General features: G+C 38.4%; 3 protein-coding genes across 9 annotated transcripts; 2 read left to right on the top strand and 1 right to left on the bottom strand.

Annotated features, from left to right (window-relative positions):
• Positions 1 to 117: 117 nt before the first annotated feature.
• LOC135161443 (uncharacterized) lies at positions 118 to 4,069 on the bottom strand. 3 transcript variants are annotated; one of them, XM_064119018.1, is made up of 8 exons: positions 3,933 to 4,069; positions 3,739 to 3,868; positions 3,069 to 3,453; positions 2,128 to 2,485; positions 1,837 to 2,028; positions 938 to 1,080; positions 717 to 881; positions 118 to 504 (listed from the first exon to the last, which is right to left on the bottom strand). In XM_064119018.1, exons 2-8 carry the CDS (start codon positions 3,821 to 3,823, stop codon positions 342 to 344), a joined length of 1,491 nt encoding a protein of 496 aa, XP_063975088.1. In that variant the 5' UTR covers positions 3,824 to 3,868; positions 3,933 to 4,069; the 3' UTR covers positions 118 to 341. The 3 variants fall into 3 exon arrangements, with proteins under 3 accessions (XP_063975088.1, XP_063975089.1, XP_063975090.1); XM_064119019.1 differs by lacking the exon at positions 3,933 to 4,069 and having other exon boundaries at positions 3,739 to 3,926; XM_064119020.1 differs by lacking the exon at positions 118 to 504 and having other exon boundaries at positions 511 to 881.
• Positions 3,269 to 11,865, top strand: LOC135161441 (embryonic polarity protein dorsal-like). Of its 5 annotated transcripts, XM_064119015.1 has the most exons (11): positions 4,700 to 4,841; positions 4,899 to 4,989; positions 5,238 to 5,321; positions 5,658 to 5,893; positions 6,049 to 6,427; positions 6,503 to 6,693; positions 6,779 to 6,917; positions 8,860 to 8,952; positions 10,175 to 10,433; positions 10,551 to 10,911; positions 11,114 to 11,865. In XM_064119015.1, the coding sequence occupies exons 3-11, from the start codon at positions 5,273 to 5,275 to the stop codon at positions 11,210 to 11,212; spliced, it is 1,806 nt and encodes a 601-aa protein (XP_063975085.1). In that variant the 5' UTR covers positions 4,700 to 4,841; positions 4,899 to 4,989; positions 5,238 to 5,272; the 3' UTR covers positions 11,213 to 11,865. The 5 variants fall into 5 exon arrangements, with proteins under 5 accessions (XP_063975084.1, XP_063975085.1, XP_063975083.1 ...); XM_064119013.1 differs by lacking the exons at positions 8,860 to 8,952; positions 10,175 to 10,433; positions 10,551 to 10,911; positions 11,114 to 11,865 and having other exon boundaries at positions 4,899 to 5,010; positions 6,779 to 8,790; XM_064119011.1 differs by lacking the exons at positions 8,860 to 8,952; positions 10,175 to 10,433; positions 10,551 to 10,911; positions 11,114 to 11,865 and having other exon boundaries at positions 6,779 to 8,789.
• Positions 11,866 to 12,153: 288 nt separating this feature from the next.
• On the top strand, positions 12,154 to 16,114 carry LOC135161444 (embryonic polarity protein dorsal-like). Its single transcript, XM_064119021.1, has 4 exons — positions 12,154 to 12,616; positions 12,737 to 13,321; positions 13,438 to 15,146; positions 15,302 to 16,114. The coding sequence occupies exons 1-3, from the start codon at positions 12,467 to 12,469 to the stop codon at positions 14,098 to 14,100; spliced, it is 1,398 nt and encodes a 465-aa protein (XP_063975091.1). The 5' UTR covers positions 12,154 to 12,466; the 3' UTR covers positions 14,101 to 15,146; positions 15,302 to 16,114.
• The last annotated feature ends 1,328 nt before the right edge of the window (positions 16,115 to 17,442 follow it).

Genomic DNA, 17,442 nt, shown 5'->3' with positions numbered 1-17,442 from the left:
TTCGTACGAAACATATTGGAACAATCAAAGTATGAAGTAGACCTGATAAATCGGTGTTCGTAGATTGTTTTTTCAAACCACTGAGTTAAAAAAAAATGTTGAATGAAACAATATAGATGAGAAGCAGCAAAAAAATATTTATTGATTTACCCTAGCCAAAAACTTCCTTCGTCCTTCAATTTTTTGTTCTTTCATTCATAATCCACCCGTCCAACAATCCACCCGTTTGCATACCTACGACGTTGTCCCCTGGGTGCCCCACCTAACTCCGCACTTTAACAAATACTCTACCAAACGAGTTACAGAATATTCTTTCAAAAATTTGCATTTCTCCTCGGCATTCATGGGTGAGTGGGCTGGGGGGTGACAGAGAGAAAGGAGAGAGTTCTCAGGATAGCCCGCGGCGCCCTTACAACGCGCCCAGCAATTTGAAGAACTGCGTTACTCCATCGACTTTCTTGACTCTGACGCACAAGTCGCTCTCGAAGGTCATCAAGCTCAATTCTAAAATTTTTATTTCAAGAAAAATCTCAGTGACGTCAAAGTTTCATGATAAATCATTGATTGATGAAAAGGATCCATTTTTTACAGCTGGCGATGTTGGGACAGTGACTTTTTTAGATGACATATTGTTTACAGACTTTTTCAGGCAATGGAACCGTCTGAATATAATGAAATTGGACTTTGGCATTTCATTTAATAAAATTTGGGCTTACAATTGAGCATTATATGCTGTTTCAATTCTTCGAAGTGCAGCTTCCCTATCTCCCAACTGCATCTCAATATCATTAACGCGCAGGCTTAAAGCTTTCCCAGATTCTTCACTCGCTGACAGCCTCTTTTCCAATCTTACTTTTTCTATCTCCGCGATTTTCAAATCCCTTAAAAATTAGACAAAATATTATAGAAGTTCCCCCGTGAAATAAAGTTGACCGACCTGCTGAGCTTTTGCTTATCTCCTTGGAGAGTGTCAATTATGCCCACTTGGACTGCAAACCTCCCCTGCAACTCCTCGTATATTTTTTCAACTCTCTTGGCTTTCTCTCCTCGCTCAGTAGCTAGAGCTTCGCTTCGTGAGACCTAGAATTGAGCGATTAATGTGTTGTCGATTGCCAGAAAGAAAGTTTATAGGTAAAGTCTCTCTATCGATTTTTAAAATGTTGGCTGGAAGTGACACGAGCCCTGCTTGAGTCATCACGCCAAATATTATTGTGTGAATCATCCCTTGAATAGACTCGTGCGCCCGTTGAACCCATCGATATCAGATTCTTTTCGTCTATAATTTCTGTTTACTTGCACGCAATGTAAAATAATCACTGCAGAGTCAATGGGTCATATTCTTCACGCGGCAGTATGTGGTCGACTTATTTTTGCGTATTTATTATGCGTGGAGCGTGAAACTGCGTTATTCCAGAGACAGCAGTCAACTTTTTCAACACTCAAACACACTTCATCCAATTATTGCTCAACAACTTCACACGAGGGGTTTTCCCAGTGAAGAGTGCGTGCTCTCACTGAGAAATAATTTTAAAGGTTCCCTAAAGCAATTAAGAAGTTTTTAATTCATCTAAACACCTACTTCCACACTTAAATGTTTCACGCTCTCATGTTACAACATTACGAAACTTTCATCAATTGCTTTCTCCTTCTAAATTACGACGTAAAATCCTGGTTCCTGGAATTTGAATACAAAAGCGCTGAATCACCGTTTCCGTGAACCAAAGCCACCCCGAACCACCCCCATGTGGCCTCGTCTTCGCCGCCCGCCACGAGTGACTCACTCGCGGATCAATTCAATTGTATATGTATAGGTCGTACCACTAAAATGTTCTGTACCTTCTCGAGTAGGATTTTCTTATCCTCATGGAGTTTGAGAAGTTTCTCGCGCTCCTTGGACATCTGAATCTCCAAAGCTGCCAATTGATCCTTCACAGAGAGCAAGTCATTCTTCAAATTCTCCGCAAAGATTTCTCTGTTCTCCGAAACTTGCTTGGATCTCTGTACTTCAATCTCCAGCTGTTCTTTTTCCTTCGACAAGACAATGTAACATGAAACAATAGTTGGAGTACTTCACTGTATTTTTCATATTAATCATCATCAATAATCATCAGGGTGAAGAAAAATTACAGCAATGAGTTGTCCTTTTTGTTTGATCTCCTCATCCAGCTGTGTTCTAGTACAATGAACTTCACCGCTGAGTTTGGCGACCCGGTTATTCTCGGTCTCCAGCAGTCTCCTGAGCACGGCGATCTGCAGCTGCAGATGGTCGACCTGTTGACCAAGCTTTTCAATACTTCCACTAAGCTCTGCAACCTCGTCTCTCCTTCTTCTCCAAGCATTGACCGCTAATGCATGACAAACTAGGCTAGCAGCGCTTTTAATAGTCCCCTCTCCTTCATTATGAGCCCTTCCGGTCAAAATCTGGCCATTTGAACATCCCTCACCCACTTGTCCCATTTCTGTCGGTGGTCTACCTCGCTCTGACCTTAAGGCGAAATGGAAAGGGTTCAGCAGACTCATCATGAGCACATAAATCAGTCATATTGCATTAATAGTCAATAATCATTATTTGTTTCATATAATGATCATAAAACGGAGACAAAGGCAGTCAGATTTTAGAAAATGAGAGTTGGCAAGCGGCCGAAAACTACTACCCCAATTCCATTGTCCTCTGCTCTGTGGTAAATTTCGAATCACTCTTTGATGCTAAAACAAAGCTAATACGACTCTACCCCCCGCTGAGAAATCCCTCGTGCATTTCGGTGAGTTCATTATGCGGATACGTGTTTGAGTTATTTATATCTAGTGGTTTGGAGCACTGATCTCGAGGGATGCCATTGTAAAGGAGAGAATTGATATCTTAGGATGGCGAATGTTTGAAAGCATGATTAACGGGATTAAATTGTTCTTCAGAATTTTTTAACACTCACATTCATCAACTTGATCGTGTAATTAATTTCGTGAGTAACTTACGCAGGAAAATATTTAATAGAAAAATTTAGCGAACTCGGTGGATATGAATAAGTTATGATACAAGTTGGTAATTCAATTTATTTTTCACTTATTACCTGATCTGCAAATTAGCATCAATTTTCGCGGGCGATAAATCGACCATAGAGAGACTTTTTCTACATGATGACGCAATAGGTGCACGGAAAGTGGATGGGCATGTTGCAGTCGATATTCTGGGCGTCCTGAAGCTGTGTTTAACAGCCGGACGATGACTGTGATACTTTGAGGCCAGTTGAACTCGATTCAAACATTTCGAAAGGTTTCTGCCGGATATTGGGATTGCGGTTGGCCCTTTTCTCTGACGCACGGGCTGACTAACGTGAGAGGCGTCTCCTCGTGGACCGATCGACGCTTGTGGCATTTTTTCAATTGACAGTTGCAATGATGAGGAGTTTTTCTTGCAAGTGAGTGAAGTTTGATATTCAATGTCATGAAGATCCCCTAAACAAGAGACGATTACGCCGATATTCAATTACATTATCGCTCATTCTTTTCATATCCAATAATTAACCCCCAAGGGGTGGGCCAATGATTTTTATAAATAATTCCATCAGAAATTTGTGACAATTTACTCGTATTCAGAACTTATTCCAGAAATTAATTTCGTGTCCAAAAATCAAGTATTTCCGGACATTTGGACAGTCTCGATAATTTATTTAAAAACGATGGATGTCTAAGAAAAATAATTCAGCCCAAAAAGTCATTTGAACGACGCCAAATACTCACGTTTTTTAAAATTGTTGTTGGGATTGATCAATGCGTCTATTAAAAATAAGTGAATGCATAATAGAAAGGTGATGTTCCTGGGCATGAATGTTTTCCCACAGATCTGCCAAGAAATCACTGCAATTCCAACCTACTCCAAAAAATTATATCATTTCCTGGAAACTCATGACACGTACATTACAATTTTTATTTACCTGCTACTGATACTCATCGCGACCTGTAAATGAAATAAACTGTAGATCTCATCGCCCTTGGATCATCCAAGGTCACGTGACCATTAACCAATAAGCGTATGGTATCAAAAGTCAGTGTGAAACCACACTCGCCAGTGGTTATGCCTGTAGCTTTCCATTTTGTGTTCTCTTCCATTGATTCGCCGAATTGTTCAAACAAAAATTGAAGATAAATAGTAAATTGTAGATAAATAATCTTCAAATTGAACGCCAAACCGTTGCGACTTCCGGTACATCTCCATAATTATCGAATTTTTGTATTCCCAGAGTGGTAGTGAAAAATATGTATAAGTGAACTCGTGTATTCGACTCAACCAAAATAAATCTACGTATTTTTAATAGAGACAGCTGGAAGTGTTTGTGTGGGTAGTTTTGCGTTTTGATGGTGTGTGTGAAAGTGGTGGCATGTGTCGAATGAGAAGACAAGGTGGGTGATACGCGCTTGCGCAACACACTCAACACACTGAACTCGGTGTTTCATTTTTTCTGCTCGGTGAGGGCATTCGCAAAACTACATACAACTAGTTGTCACGGGTATTTGTTGTGGTTCTGAGCTAAAGAAAAATAGTGAGCTCTTATCAGTTACGAAAACAGTCACCAGGATTCTTGGGGAAAACCGCCATCATCATAAATTATCATCATCTCTCTCTCGTCCCTTCAGATACTGATGCTGATCTGACGATTTTCTTCTCAGTAGTTAATGTTGTCTGAGGAGCGAGCAAGTGCCAAGTGCCATGGTTTAACAACAGGAGGTGGAAGAAAAAACATTACAATTCTGATGGAATTTCTTTGGTTAGTGGTCCAGCAGTGATTGGGGACGGGGAACAAATTGGAGCGAAATTGTTGAGCGCCATGAGTTTGGAGCACAAGGCAAGTTTATACCGCTGCGCTACCACGCATTGTCTTCAATTTGAAGTTTAATTATAGACGGATCGTCCGGAGCAGGCCTAGACTTCGCCCAAAATAATGATTGGATCAGGCTTTGGCGCTCGTTACCCCTACATGACTCTTCCTCTGGGTGAATACTCACTTCCTCAAAGTAACTTGCCACTGGTTTAAAATTTTATTGGAAAAACGAGTGAATTCCCTAAACAATCTTATTGAAATGTTGAACGTAATATTTCTGATACTAAAAGTGAACAAAAAGCCATTCGCCTCAAATTTTTTATTTTTCGGAAAACCCTGCTCCCATAATCAGATCATGAAGGAGAGATGATCTTGACATATTCAAAAAAATGGTGCAATGATTTGTGAATTTTCTTGCAGGTAACTGATGTGAAAAGTATCATTTAAAGAGCAGCATGGATCAGTCTTTCAATGTGAATAATGACTTGGACATCAATGATATTAGTAAGTATGAAAGAAATAGATTCATGAAGGGAATGGTAACCTGAGACGATTGAAAAAATCAGTGTGGAAGTAGTTGCCAAATGACTGTGGAACTATCAGATTTGGCAAGCAATACCAAATCAATATATTCCGCCACTTTTAATTTTCTACGAAATAGTCTTTAGGTGGATTTCACGGAATCTCTTACTATTCTAACAATTTTGAAAATTATTTCAGTAGCCTCCCAATTGATTGAATCAATTCCCTGATCAGTATTAAACCATTTGCTGATATTCACAAAATATTCTGCCATATACATTCCGGTTCTGCATAAAATAGTTTTCTCTGTTTTTTCAGTTGAAGTAATTAAGACCAATGACCCTGGCTTCGGCGAGGGGGTTGCTAGTCAGCCGCCACAACCCCCAAGTATGCTCTCCAAGCCCAGCTCACCAGAAAGCACACCGTACGTCGAAATTATTGAGCAACCGGCTGGCAAGGCACTCCGGTTCAGATATGAGTGTGAAGGTCGATCTGCGGGCAGCATACCAGGGGTCAATAGCATGCCCGAGAACAAGACATTTCCTACGATACGGGTAAGTCAGGAGGATGTACGGAAATTAATTTCCAAAGATTATCATACAATCAAGGGAAAGACCAGTGATCAACAAGTCGTCAATCAAATGTGAAAGATGAAATTTTTTCTCTAAAAACCAGGAGGTAATTTCTAATGGTAGCACAACATTTACAGATCGTTGGATACAAAGGACGTGCTGTGGTGGTAGTTTCGTGTGTAACGATGAATCCACCGTATAGACCTCATCCTCATAACCTTGTCGGTAAAGAGGGTTGCAAGAAGGGTGTGTGTACTATTGAAGTACCCGTAGATACCATGACAGTGAGCTTCGCCAATTTAGGAATTCAGTGTGTTAAAAGAAAAGAAATCCCTCTGGCACTCAATGTGAGAGAAAAAATTCAAGTGGATCCATTTCGCACTGGTTTCGAGCACAAACCTAGTATTGATCTCAATGCCGTCAGGCTGTGCTTCCAAGTATTCCTGGAAGGACCTACTCCGGGGAAATTCAAAAGACCTTTAAAACCTATTGTATCGGATCCAATTTACGATAAGAGTAACTATTCCTTCATTTGTGATGCTTGAGTTGAATAGTTTTAATGGAATATTTATTGTTTCTTTGGTGTTTCAGAGGCAAAATCAGATTTGAGTATAACGAAATTGAGCCACTTCAGTGCCTCAGTAGCTGGAGGAACTGAAATGATACTCCTGTGTGATAAGGTAGCGAAAGAAGATATTCAAGTGCGTTTTTTTGAGAAGAAAGGTGATCAAGTGGTTTGGGAGGGGCTTGCTGATTTTCAACCTGCGAATGTTCATAAACAGGTGAATTTTACTCCAGATAGAAAGCCTTTGCGAAGTAGGTGAGAAGCTGGATTACAATATTTCATATTCCTCTTCTATTTTTCAGTTCGCAATAGCATTCAGAACTCCAGCATACCGCAATCACCAGGTAGACCAGCCCGTTGAGGTGTACATCCAACTGAGAAGGCCCTCAGACGGGACTACGAGTGAACCGCTTCCCTTCCAGATGCTCCCGATAGGTGCAGGTAGGCCTAACTTCTGGTCACTTCGTAGAGCCTTAACGCGAAAAAAAGCAGACCCCACGACATTCAGCAAAATCCTCGCCACCGAGGCGTCATTATATCCTACTCACAAAATATCCCGTAGTATTGACGAGTTCAACAACAACGAACTCGATCTGACATGTCCGAGTGGGAAATTGTCAGCCTTACGTGCCCTAAATGATCTTTATAATGTTCAAAATACTTTAGGAGTGCAAAATGGTGGATCGCTGAGGCTGAGCCAGTCTCAAGAAAACATTACCCCAAAACGACCCCTTATTGATGATGAAAATAACGAAATAACAATAATCTCAGAATCAAAAGTGCAAAATTCACTAAATAAAGCAGCAAGTATAAAGGACGACATTAGTCCTAAAAAAATTCATTATGAGCCAGAAAAAATGAGCGCAAATTATTATTCTGAGTCCCCAAAAGAAAAACATTGGCTTAATTACTCTGAAGTTGGAAAATGGGTACAAAAAAATCAACAGTCCGAAAATGTAGAAAAACTTGACTATTCTGACTCAAAAAACGACGAAAACGACCCAAAACTCAATGAACTACTGAATCAGGTGGCGGAGCTTGATCAAATCTACGCAGATACTCACGAAAAAATATTACAAGCGACATTCAACAGGGATTTAAGGGATCACCAGATGGAAATCGATGTTTGTGACAATCAAACGTACACTAGTCTACAAATGGCCATGAAAAATCCAGTGGACATTTATGACATGAAAGATGATAGAAAGTATGAGGATGTGGCGGTGCCGAGCATAGAGGCAAACGTTCCACCACCACGGCCCCCACCATTGGCTGCCAAAAGAGATGTCGCGAAGGCATACGAAGAGAAATTGCCCCCATTGCCGCCGAAGAGAATCCGAAAAATGCCATCGATGCCGGTTTTACCCCGAACAGCGTCTTGTGGAGCTGTGAGTGGAACTGGCTCAGAGGCACCTCACAAAAAATTACCCTTACTTCCGAGCACTCTTCGACCCAAGCAGGGAATATTCTCTAAATTATTCGCCAAGAAAAATAAAAAGGAAAAAGATAATCAGTCGTTTAGACACAGCATTGGTGCTTTCAAAGACAGCTTGGAAGAGTTTCAGAGTCAGAACCAATTGGCTAGACCGAGTGTAACCAGTATCACTGGTGTTAAATCGTTTGATATTGATGGCGATGAATCTCCACCCTATGGAATTGAGCTCACTGAGGCTGAACATTATGCTCTTTATACTGCAATGGCACCACATGCCACTGCTTCCGAATTTGATGAAATGTCATTTTACTATAGCCCAGTGGAGGGTGGAAAAATCCTCACCGAAGCCAAGGAAACATAATGTTTCCTATATTTACGCTCAGAAATATTTTCTGTCTTTTTGGCAGCATCGAGTGTGCTCAAATGATTTTTTTATTGTAAAATGTCGCTCCTGAGTTTCAGGAAGAAATCCTACGTATTTGCTGAATTATTGAAAACTTGCATTTTTTTCGTAGACAGTAGTTTTGTATTATTTTTCATCTTTTCTAGTCAAAGTGTCAAAGATTGTTAAGTTTTTATTCTTTGAGTGTAGAATGAGAGGTATGAGGAAATGAGGGCAATGGGGGATATCCGAAAAATTTGCTCATTTTTTTGCCAGTGTTTAAAAAATTTTAATGCCACTAAGGTGATTTAAATGCCATGTCAATTTCTCATTTCCCCATTTCTCCCCATGTCTCGATTGTGTTATAAATTTTTTTGACAGAGTATATTTAAGACATTACTAAGAACTGCGATATTTGATACTCTGGTGTTGACGTACAAAGACACGAGGCCTTGTTGGATTTTCCTTTAATCTTAAAAATGAAAAAAAAGAAGTCTATTTTTCATGGTAATTAAAATATTTCATTGGATTGTTTTAATGTATTGGAATGAAACGAAAATTCGTAGATGATCCAGATTCGTTAAAAAGAAAGAGGAAAAAGTGTAATACCAGTCCTACCACACTTGTTTCACAATATTTAGCAGCTGAGGCTAAGAACGGTGAGTATTTTTCTTGTAAAATAGAAGAAGAATATGTGAATATTTTTATGTCAATATTTATTACTGCTTCGCTACTATTGGGATATGGTGAAGTATTTTGTAAAAAATTTCATTGCATTATCATTGGGTACATGGGGTTATCGATGGCCTATCAATCTATTACTAACAAAATTAATGGCTTCATCTCTATGTCATTCGATTATTGAAGGTCCAAGCCTGGAATGCTAATGTAAATACTCAATTGAGCCAAGTCAAGTGGCTTTTCGAGAGAATTCTCATTGTTAACGAGAGTCGTGTTTTTATGGAAATGATGTTCCTACGTACTTAACGTATGTAATGTCTTTTATTGTCGCGCAATATCGATGATACGATTGTATTTTATACTTTTTTAATGATGCATTTTATAAGACCGCAATGTTTGATGAGATTTGTATTTTACGGGGCGGAACACTGCAGTTATTGAAATCATTTCTGAAATGAAATGTTTTGTTTTTTCAATCTCGTTGAGGAGGTCCAAGGGCAGTGAGACAATGATAAAATATTTTTATGCTGAACATCGAACGGAAAATGTTCTAGCGAAACGATCGTCCGTATGTTGTTATGTAATTAACAATTATAAAAAATATATGCAATATTTGTGACAACGCTATTTTAACAGGAAAAGAAGCTTTTTGAAGAGAAACACGTATTTATGATTAAAATATTGTAATGAACAATTTACTATTCACTAAAATATATGTGAAAAATATAAACAATATATTAACGTGATTACCGTGTTCACTAGTATTCGCCCAAGTCATTTTTCAGAATGTGATAAATATTGGTTTGTATACAAAAGGTACGATGAATCGGTTTCTTATGTGTGACGTGTGCCAATTTTATTTCGGAAAAATCATTTTAATGGGTTTTTTACGGCGATTTGTAAGACTGCATGGGGCACTTCATTCTGTGCATAATTCATCGCTTAGTAATTAGTGAAGTACAAATTATCTAATTACATACAAACAATTATCGCTTACCCTAAGCTTTACTCATGCTTGAATGTAACCGATTCGCTTGGTGAAAACTTACGCAATTATATTTTTTTCAAGTTAATCTAATTAACGAGGGAATAATTTACCCTTAACTGAAAATTCTTCTCAGACACGCTTTTGCTTAGTCACTTGATTATTTTTTCATAAAAGGTAGCAAGAATTAGTTTTCATTGGGAATATTGATTTAGAACCTGAAATGATGGCGCCCTCGATGCCGTTCAACATCAATGTAGTGAAACCTGAACCAATGGAAAATATATTGGATTATACAAGCGTGCTGCAACTGAGTGGGAGTTCTCCAATGTATGCCGCAGCTGCAGCGGGTTCAATATCTCCACTGTCCCCTCAGAATCTTCAAGTACCAGGTGGAGCAGGATCTCCAATGTATGCAACAGCTCCAACGGGAGCTGCATCTCCAATATCACCGCAAAATTTTCATACCTTCAGGTGAACCCAATCAATCCACGTGAACATCTGAATTAATTTTTTTTATATATGTTCTTACATATATTTATTTACTCAAGTGAAAGAGAAAATTCTATTTGATTTCGTTTCACCTCACAGGGCCGATCATTCTCCTGGCAGGACTCCTTCTCCCATGAATTTGCCCTACATCGCTCCCATTCAGCCTCAAACCCTGACGCCCCAGTATGCGCCATCACCGGACCACGTGAGCCCCAATCTAGCTCCTCAACTTGTGTACCCCAACCAGTTGATAGCCATAAACAGCCCCACCCCGGAGCTGCAGAATGTGCTTCATCCTTCTCCAATTTACAATGTGCAGGATCAGGAGAATGTCAGAATGGTCGACAGTTTCAACATTAATCAACTGGGGAGTTTAGATTCTGAACTTATGGGATCGTCAGAGGGAGCAACGCTATCAGAAACTTTTTACCACTCACTATCGCTCTTAGACGCTGAAGGGGTAATTGCTCATCTTATCTTTTGATTGGATATAGTAATAATAAACTAGAAAAATATTGAGGCATTACAAGTCATTGAAACTAGAGAATTCTCCGATCTCACAGCAAATAGTAAAGTTGTCCAAGATATTTTCATGACTGGTAAAAAGTTTAGAGCTCAGGATACAGTAATAATTTTTAACTTTGGTTCTGTGAAATTTACAGGGGCAATCAGACAGTTTCACACAAATGGAGAATAACATAATTCAAGAGCTGTTTCCAGTGAACAACATGTATCCAACCACTCACAACATCATGGACTAACCAGATAAAACAAATTGTTAATTTTGATTCTTTCAAGTAATCTCGAGTTCTATTGTAAGCTCAAATTTTCTATTTTTACAAAACTCATATCAAGGGAACAATGTACAATTTTGGTATTAAATCGAATTTCATGACATCGTGATATTTAAAACTAGGGAAATGACACTGTTAGAGAGTTTTTCATTGTGATATTAATATTTTTAACAGAATTTCTCTAATTACATCACCTTACATTAATTGTGACAGTCATTCGTACTCAAGGAACATGATATTGAAATATCTTTACAGATTTATTCCAATTGCTACATAGTCAGTTACTTAACTAAGGAATATTTTTATACATAAATTTTGTACATATCATTTTATGTCCTCCACTATGAAACTACATAGTTTGTACTTTATGTATTTTATAGTTTTTAATTGTACATAAGAAATGTTATTATCTGTTGATGCTCACTATCATGACACCCCCAAAAAATAACAGAGAAACCTAGTGAATTCGTTGGAAACTTCTGTTGTAACTTTGAAAAATTCTAGCTGAATAAATTCTAACAAAACTTTTCATGGTGAATAATAATGGAGGTCTGCCACAGGTCACCTACACAATTTATGGATATTTACAGCAATAAACGTACAAAATTTACAACCCCTCACGTTTGCTAATCTATTTCATTCTTACCTAGGACTTCTGGTATAGGCGAAGACTATTATTTTTCATACTTACACAATCAATTGATAATGTCTGCAAACCCACGTGCGCTGGAAAAGGTTCTATAAATCTTCAGGTCTCTTATTTCGACAAAAAAGGGAGGGTGGGGAATGGACTGAGGGAGGAGTTTTAAGAGATTACTGGTGTCCGACAATTGGGGATGTTCATTCTAGCAGGTAAACAAGACCATTTCATTACATACGACAACAACTCATTGGCCGGTTGGGGTGCCTCTCCATGCTTCAGGGAATAGTAAGAAATCCTTCGCTCTTGTGCCCAGTCTCCCCACTGCCAAATGTGGGCCTTGCCAATCGGGGCAAATTCCCTTATTCCCCAGCATTAGCCTGAGATTTAAAGATATTCTTATAAGTAAAGGCCTGACTGATGGTATCCTAGTGAGTTGTCGAACAGTCGTCAGTCGTCGTTTTACAAGACATTGAGTCTATAGGATTCAATAGGAACCGCCACTTGTGAGATACATTTACGTCAGTCAGTTAACGGTGAAATTGTGCTCTGTCAATTCAGGAAAAATTATTCGTGTCAAAATGGATGACCAGGAGACACCTTATATTGTAGTATTGGAGCAGCCAGCGAGTAAAGAATATCGATTTCGTTATGAGTGTGAACGAAGATCGCATGGAAGTTTGCTGGGAGCCAACAGTACTGTTTATAAAAAAACATTTCCGAAGATAAGGGTAATTAATTTTATTGAATTTCTATAAATTTTCATTTTGGGTTTACTGGAGCGAAAGTTCCCAATTCTTTCAGTATATTTATCTGCGCCACTGATGCACAAATTTAACATTAATTTTTAGGTCGTTGGTCTCAAGACTGAGGCTTACCTGATTGTATCTTGTGTCACCAAAGATCCCCCCTATAAGGTTCATCCTCATCGGCTGATCACCAGAGGAATCGGAAAGAGCCACGGAGTTTTAGTAATCCCAATAAACCCCATCCAAAATGAAATTGAACTTAGAAGGCTGGGAATCCAATGCATCAGAAAAAAAGATATTAAACAATCCTTGGAGTACAGAAAGTACGTCGAGGTGGATCCTTTCCAACAGGGTTACGATCACGGTAATTTACCAGGAATGGTCGACCTAAACGTTGTGCGACTGTGTTTCCAAGTATTCTTCTTTGATGCTATCGCTCAAAAATACATTAAAAAATCTACCCCAGTCGTGTCAGACCCAATTTATGATAAACCACCAATGATTAATCTCGGTATATTGCAAGTGGATACTGGCGTTGAAGCAATTGCTGGGGTAACATCTTTAGTGATTTCCGCCCAAAAAATAATCACCGACGACGTAAAAGTTCGATTTTTCGAGGTAAGGGCGAACCAAGTTGTTTGGGAAGCGATGGAGGATCCAGTTCCAAGGAAGAATGACCACAACCAGGTACCATTTTTGTTTATTATGAAACAAATCCCAATAGAACTCCTTCTTAGCGATATTTGTCTCCAAAGAACATTGCTCCGGACTCCAACATTATATACGAATTTATCTTTTTCCAGATGTCCATTACCGTGAACATTCCCGTCTATCCATTCACATCCACCCATGATCGAGTCAAGTTGAGGATACAACTCGTGAAACCATTGACTAATGAATCTGGCAAGGCCATCCCCTTCACTTTGTTTCCTCCTACCAATACACCAGTAGATCGTTCATTGACGCAAAAACATTCAGACACCGATGACTTCGAGTCTTCCCAGATCCCGGTATGTCATCAAGTGGAGGCTCGGAACGAACAGGAATGTCCCAATTCAGAATGTTTAGAGGACACCACCCTAAATATTCCACAAAGCGAACGAGAGAATATCCATTACAACCAGAATTTGAACATCCAAGGATCTGCCAACCATAATGTCAAACAAGCAGACAATCCGGTGATTCCACAGTTTATAGCACTTCCAGATACACTTCTATCCAATCCATTGTATTCTCCAGTCATCATAACGTCTCATATAGCTCCAGTGACCACCAACCAGCTGCTGTTCGACTGTCAACGTTACCCAGCGAGCCTAGCTACTTCCAATCAATTGTACCCCCTGATCCCTGGGCTCACTCCCTACGTATACCCGTATCCCGTTTATGAAACTCTTCCGTCCACCTCTGAAGACAGTCCTGACTGCTCACCGTTTTCATGGGAACGCATAAGCTACACCCGCTTGTAGCAAACTTTAAATTTGAAGTAAAAGAAATTTCTTTCCAAAGTAAATATTTTATCAATATATAAATAGAAAATATAAATGCCAATATACATATTTTATTAATAGTAAGTTTCATATTCTAATGAACGCCCCAATTTAGAACATGAGGAGGCTTTTTGATAAGAAACAAAATGTAATTAATTTATAAAGTCTAAAGCGTAGCAAATAAAGTGGATACTAGATCCGAATATAATAAGATCGATACCAAAGAGTATCTCCGGTTTGTCACTGATTTGTAATAATGCGACTATTGTTTTCAGATTTTTTATGTAATGAAATTACAGAGAAACATAAGTGACAAATTTTCTGTAAACTTGTTTTATTCTTTCGAATGTATAAAATCGCAAATGTGGATATTTATATTGTAAATAGTTTTTGTGTCCTGCAGTAAATACAAATAAAGGTCTTCGTTCTTCTACCCTTAGTCTTCATTCATACACTACACAGGGAAAATATTCACAGAACGAATGTAATAACGTGCGTCGAAATTCCGACAATAAATGGTTTGAAATTTTTTTTTATAAAAGTTGAATAATATATCCTAGCTTGCACTAGTTTTATTTTCATAAAATCCTTCCCTTACATGAATTTTAGTTCCTTTACTCAAATTCCTTTTTCTTTTATTAAGAAGCGACCCCTCAGGTAGAGGATCAAAATATTCTCTACCTGAGACCCTTTACAGTGTTCAGTGAATATCACCAATAGTATGCATGTACTCGATTATTTTGTGAAATATAAATCCCTTGGAAACACTCGAGTGCTTCAGTCGTTTGCACGTGGGTCTTGCGAAACAACCATTGACTTCCTTCGATAGTTTGATTGAAATATTTTTGTCTCTGACATTGTAAGCCATGCATCTGGCTCTGAGAAGAGCTTTGCCCTATGTTTTGGTTTTCGAAGAGCCCTCCTCTGAGGGGATACGCTTGCACCGTCAGGAAAATGGAGAATTAGCTGGTACTATAATTGGAATCAACTCAACAGAAGATCATATCACTTATCCGAAAATATGTGTGAGTATAATTTTTTGGTATGAACTATAATAAATATAAAATCAAAATATCCTCAAACCGCTATAATAACTGGTATGTCAGTTTATAGCTTGAAAGATAAAATAATTTTTCGATAGAAGGATTCAATTTAATAATTGTTTTCTTGCATTTGACAGGTTGTTAGTTTGCACTCTTTCGGCTACGTGCAAGTATTTTGTGTCACGGCGAGCGCACCTTATCGTCCACTTCCTCACAAATTGATCCGCTGCTACGAAGACGGCACTCGTGATGATCCGGTTGTAGGAGTTATCAGCACACGAGTGTTAGCGCATTTTCCCGTTGTCGAATTCCGCAATGTAAAAATTGAATATGTACCTAGACAAAATATTAGACAGACCCTTATCACGCGAAGAACCTCACCAAACGATCCCTTTGCCAGATCTGCAGAATTGCAAGACTGGGAAATTGAGCAAATGGAGCTTAATTCTACTCGATTATGCTTTCAAGTTTATATCAAGACTGTAAGTACCGGCAAGTTCCAACCGATTATGCCAGTTGTTTCGGCGCCCATCAATCTAATCACACCTACGGATGAAAAAATTGACTAAATACTCGGATCGATATTTAATTGTTTTCTATAATGTTATGTTCAATCGCAAAATATTTTATGTAAAGAGCGCGAGAAACATTTTAATGAAATGTGCCTATTTAACGTTATCAAAATTATATTTTCTACAGAATCATACTTTTGTAAACATTCTCATTCAAACAACTTATTTACGAGGCGTGAAATCAATTTTTTCCAGAGTTTTGAATATAATTAACTTTGTTGCTGTTCTGAATGAATGATTTTTATTATGACAAATATGTTGTTTATGAATTATTTATAAAAATATTGCAAGGCGCGACTACAAATGAAAGATTTTGAGCTACAGACTTGGTGTTATTGCCTGTACTTGTGAGCTCTGCAATAAATACTTTTATAAAAATCCTGCCCAGACAATTTCCCCAATAATTTCCAATTACTTTTCCCCCAGGTTTCTACCTGAGGCTCCCTGCGGTATTCCTCATACCCTCATTCACCAATTGTACGTGATTGTTGCTATCTCCAAGAAATATAAATACCTGAAAGACTGGTGCTCAGGTCAGTCATTTGAGCAAAGGGGTCGCCAAAGCAATTGTATTTATTCTCCGGTTATAAATGTTTTCGAAATATTTGAATTATAGTGAACATGTGCATTGTGAGGCCCACACATTGAAGAATGGATACTAAAGCTCTAAGACCAACTCTGTACATTGAAATTGTTGAACAACCGCAAGAAAGTAGAGGAGTTTCCCCGAAGAGGACCAGAACTACAGTGCTCATGAGGTGACTGATCCAGGAGTGTCGGACGATGTCAATTGCAATTCGACGAGCAGCATGGACATTAAGAGACTGGATCAACGACCATTAAAAAGGACCTTCTCTTCGCAAACGATATTGAGACCCCCGCAATGACAGGTTTCTTCTACATTCGCATCGGAAGACGGAGCGGTTCACGAGGAGATAATGAGGAACGCATTGATTACAACTTTAGGAAAAAATTCTAAAGGCACAATAAGAAATAGGCGAGGACTAAATTCTTGAGAAATTCAAGAAATGGATGATTCCAATACTGTTTACCATAACTCTTCAATTTCAGAGTAAAGTTTGACCGGGATTTCGTAAATATTAACCCGATAAATGACTTAGCCGTGGATGCGTGGAATTAAATGTATAGAAATTTTATTGACCACCTGCATGTAACTCAGGCCACCCCTATTGTATCATATGTAGCTCATGACCCTTTTAATTACCTGGGAGATGGTTAGGTGGTAGTAACACCGCTGTGATCTGTAATTGCCAAAATTCAACGAACAGTAATGGCATGAGATAAAAACTGAACGAAACAAACGGTTGAAATAAACGATAAAGAGACATTTGAATTTTTTTATTGTTTGTCAAAATGTATTTACTTAAAAATACAGTCAAAGTATATCGTCGAGTTCTGATGGAATGGGCAGAAATTGCTTCTGTAGTATGGATATATCTATTCTCAAAGATTATTCTGAAATCGAGATGAGGTGATCCTGTACAAAAAGTAATTGAACAAGATTGTTTTTCGTTTATGAACACACAAACCCAAACTCTTAGTCTAAAGGTGTTGTTTTACATTCCGTCGTCGATTAAGTTTTCATTTAAATGAACCAAAATGTGTTGAAAATGGATGCTCGATGAAACAACTTCTGTATCTCTACTATTTTCTCATATAACATAGGAAATAGATTTTCTTTTTAA

The sequence above is a fragment of the Diachasmimorpha longicaudata genome, chromosome 4 (assembly GCF_034640455.1).
Source record: "Diachasmimorpha longicaudata isolate KC_UGA_2023 chromosome 4, iyDiaLong2, whole genome shotgun sequence".
NCBI lineage: Eukaryota > Metazoa > Arthropoda > Insecta > Hymenoptera > Braconidae > Diachasmimorpha > Diachasmimorpha longicaudata.
This window is presented reverse-complemented; position numbering and strand designations above follow the sequence as displayed.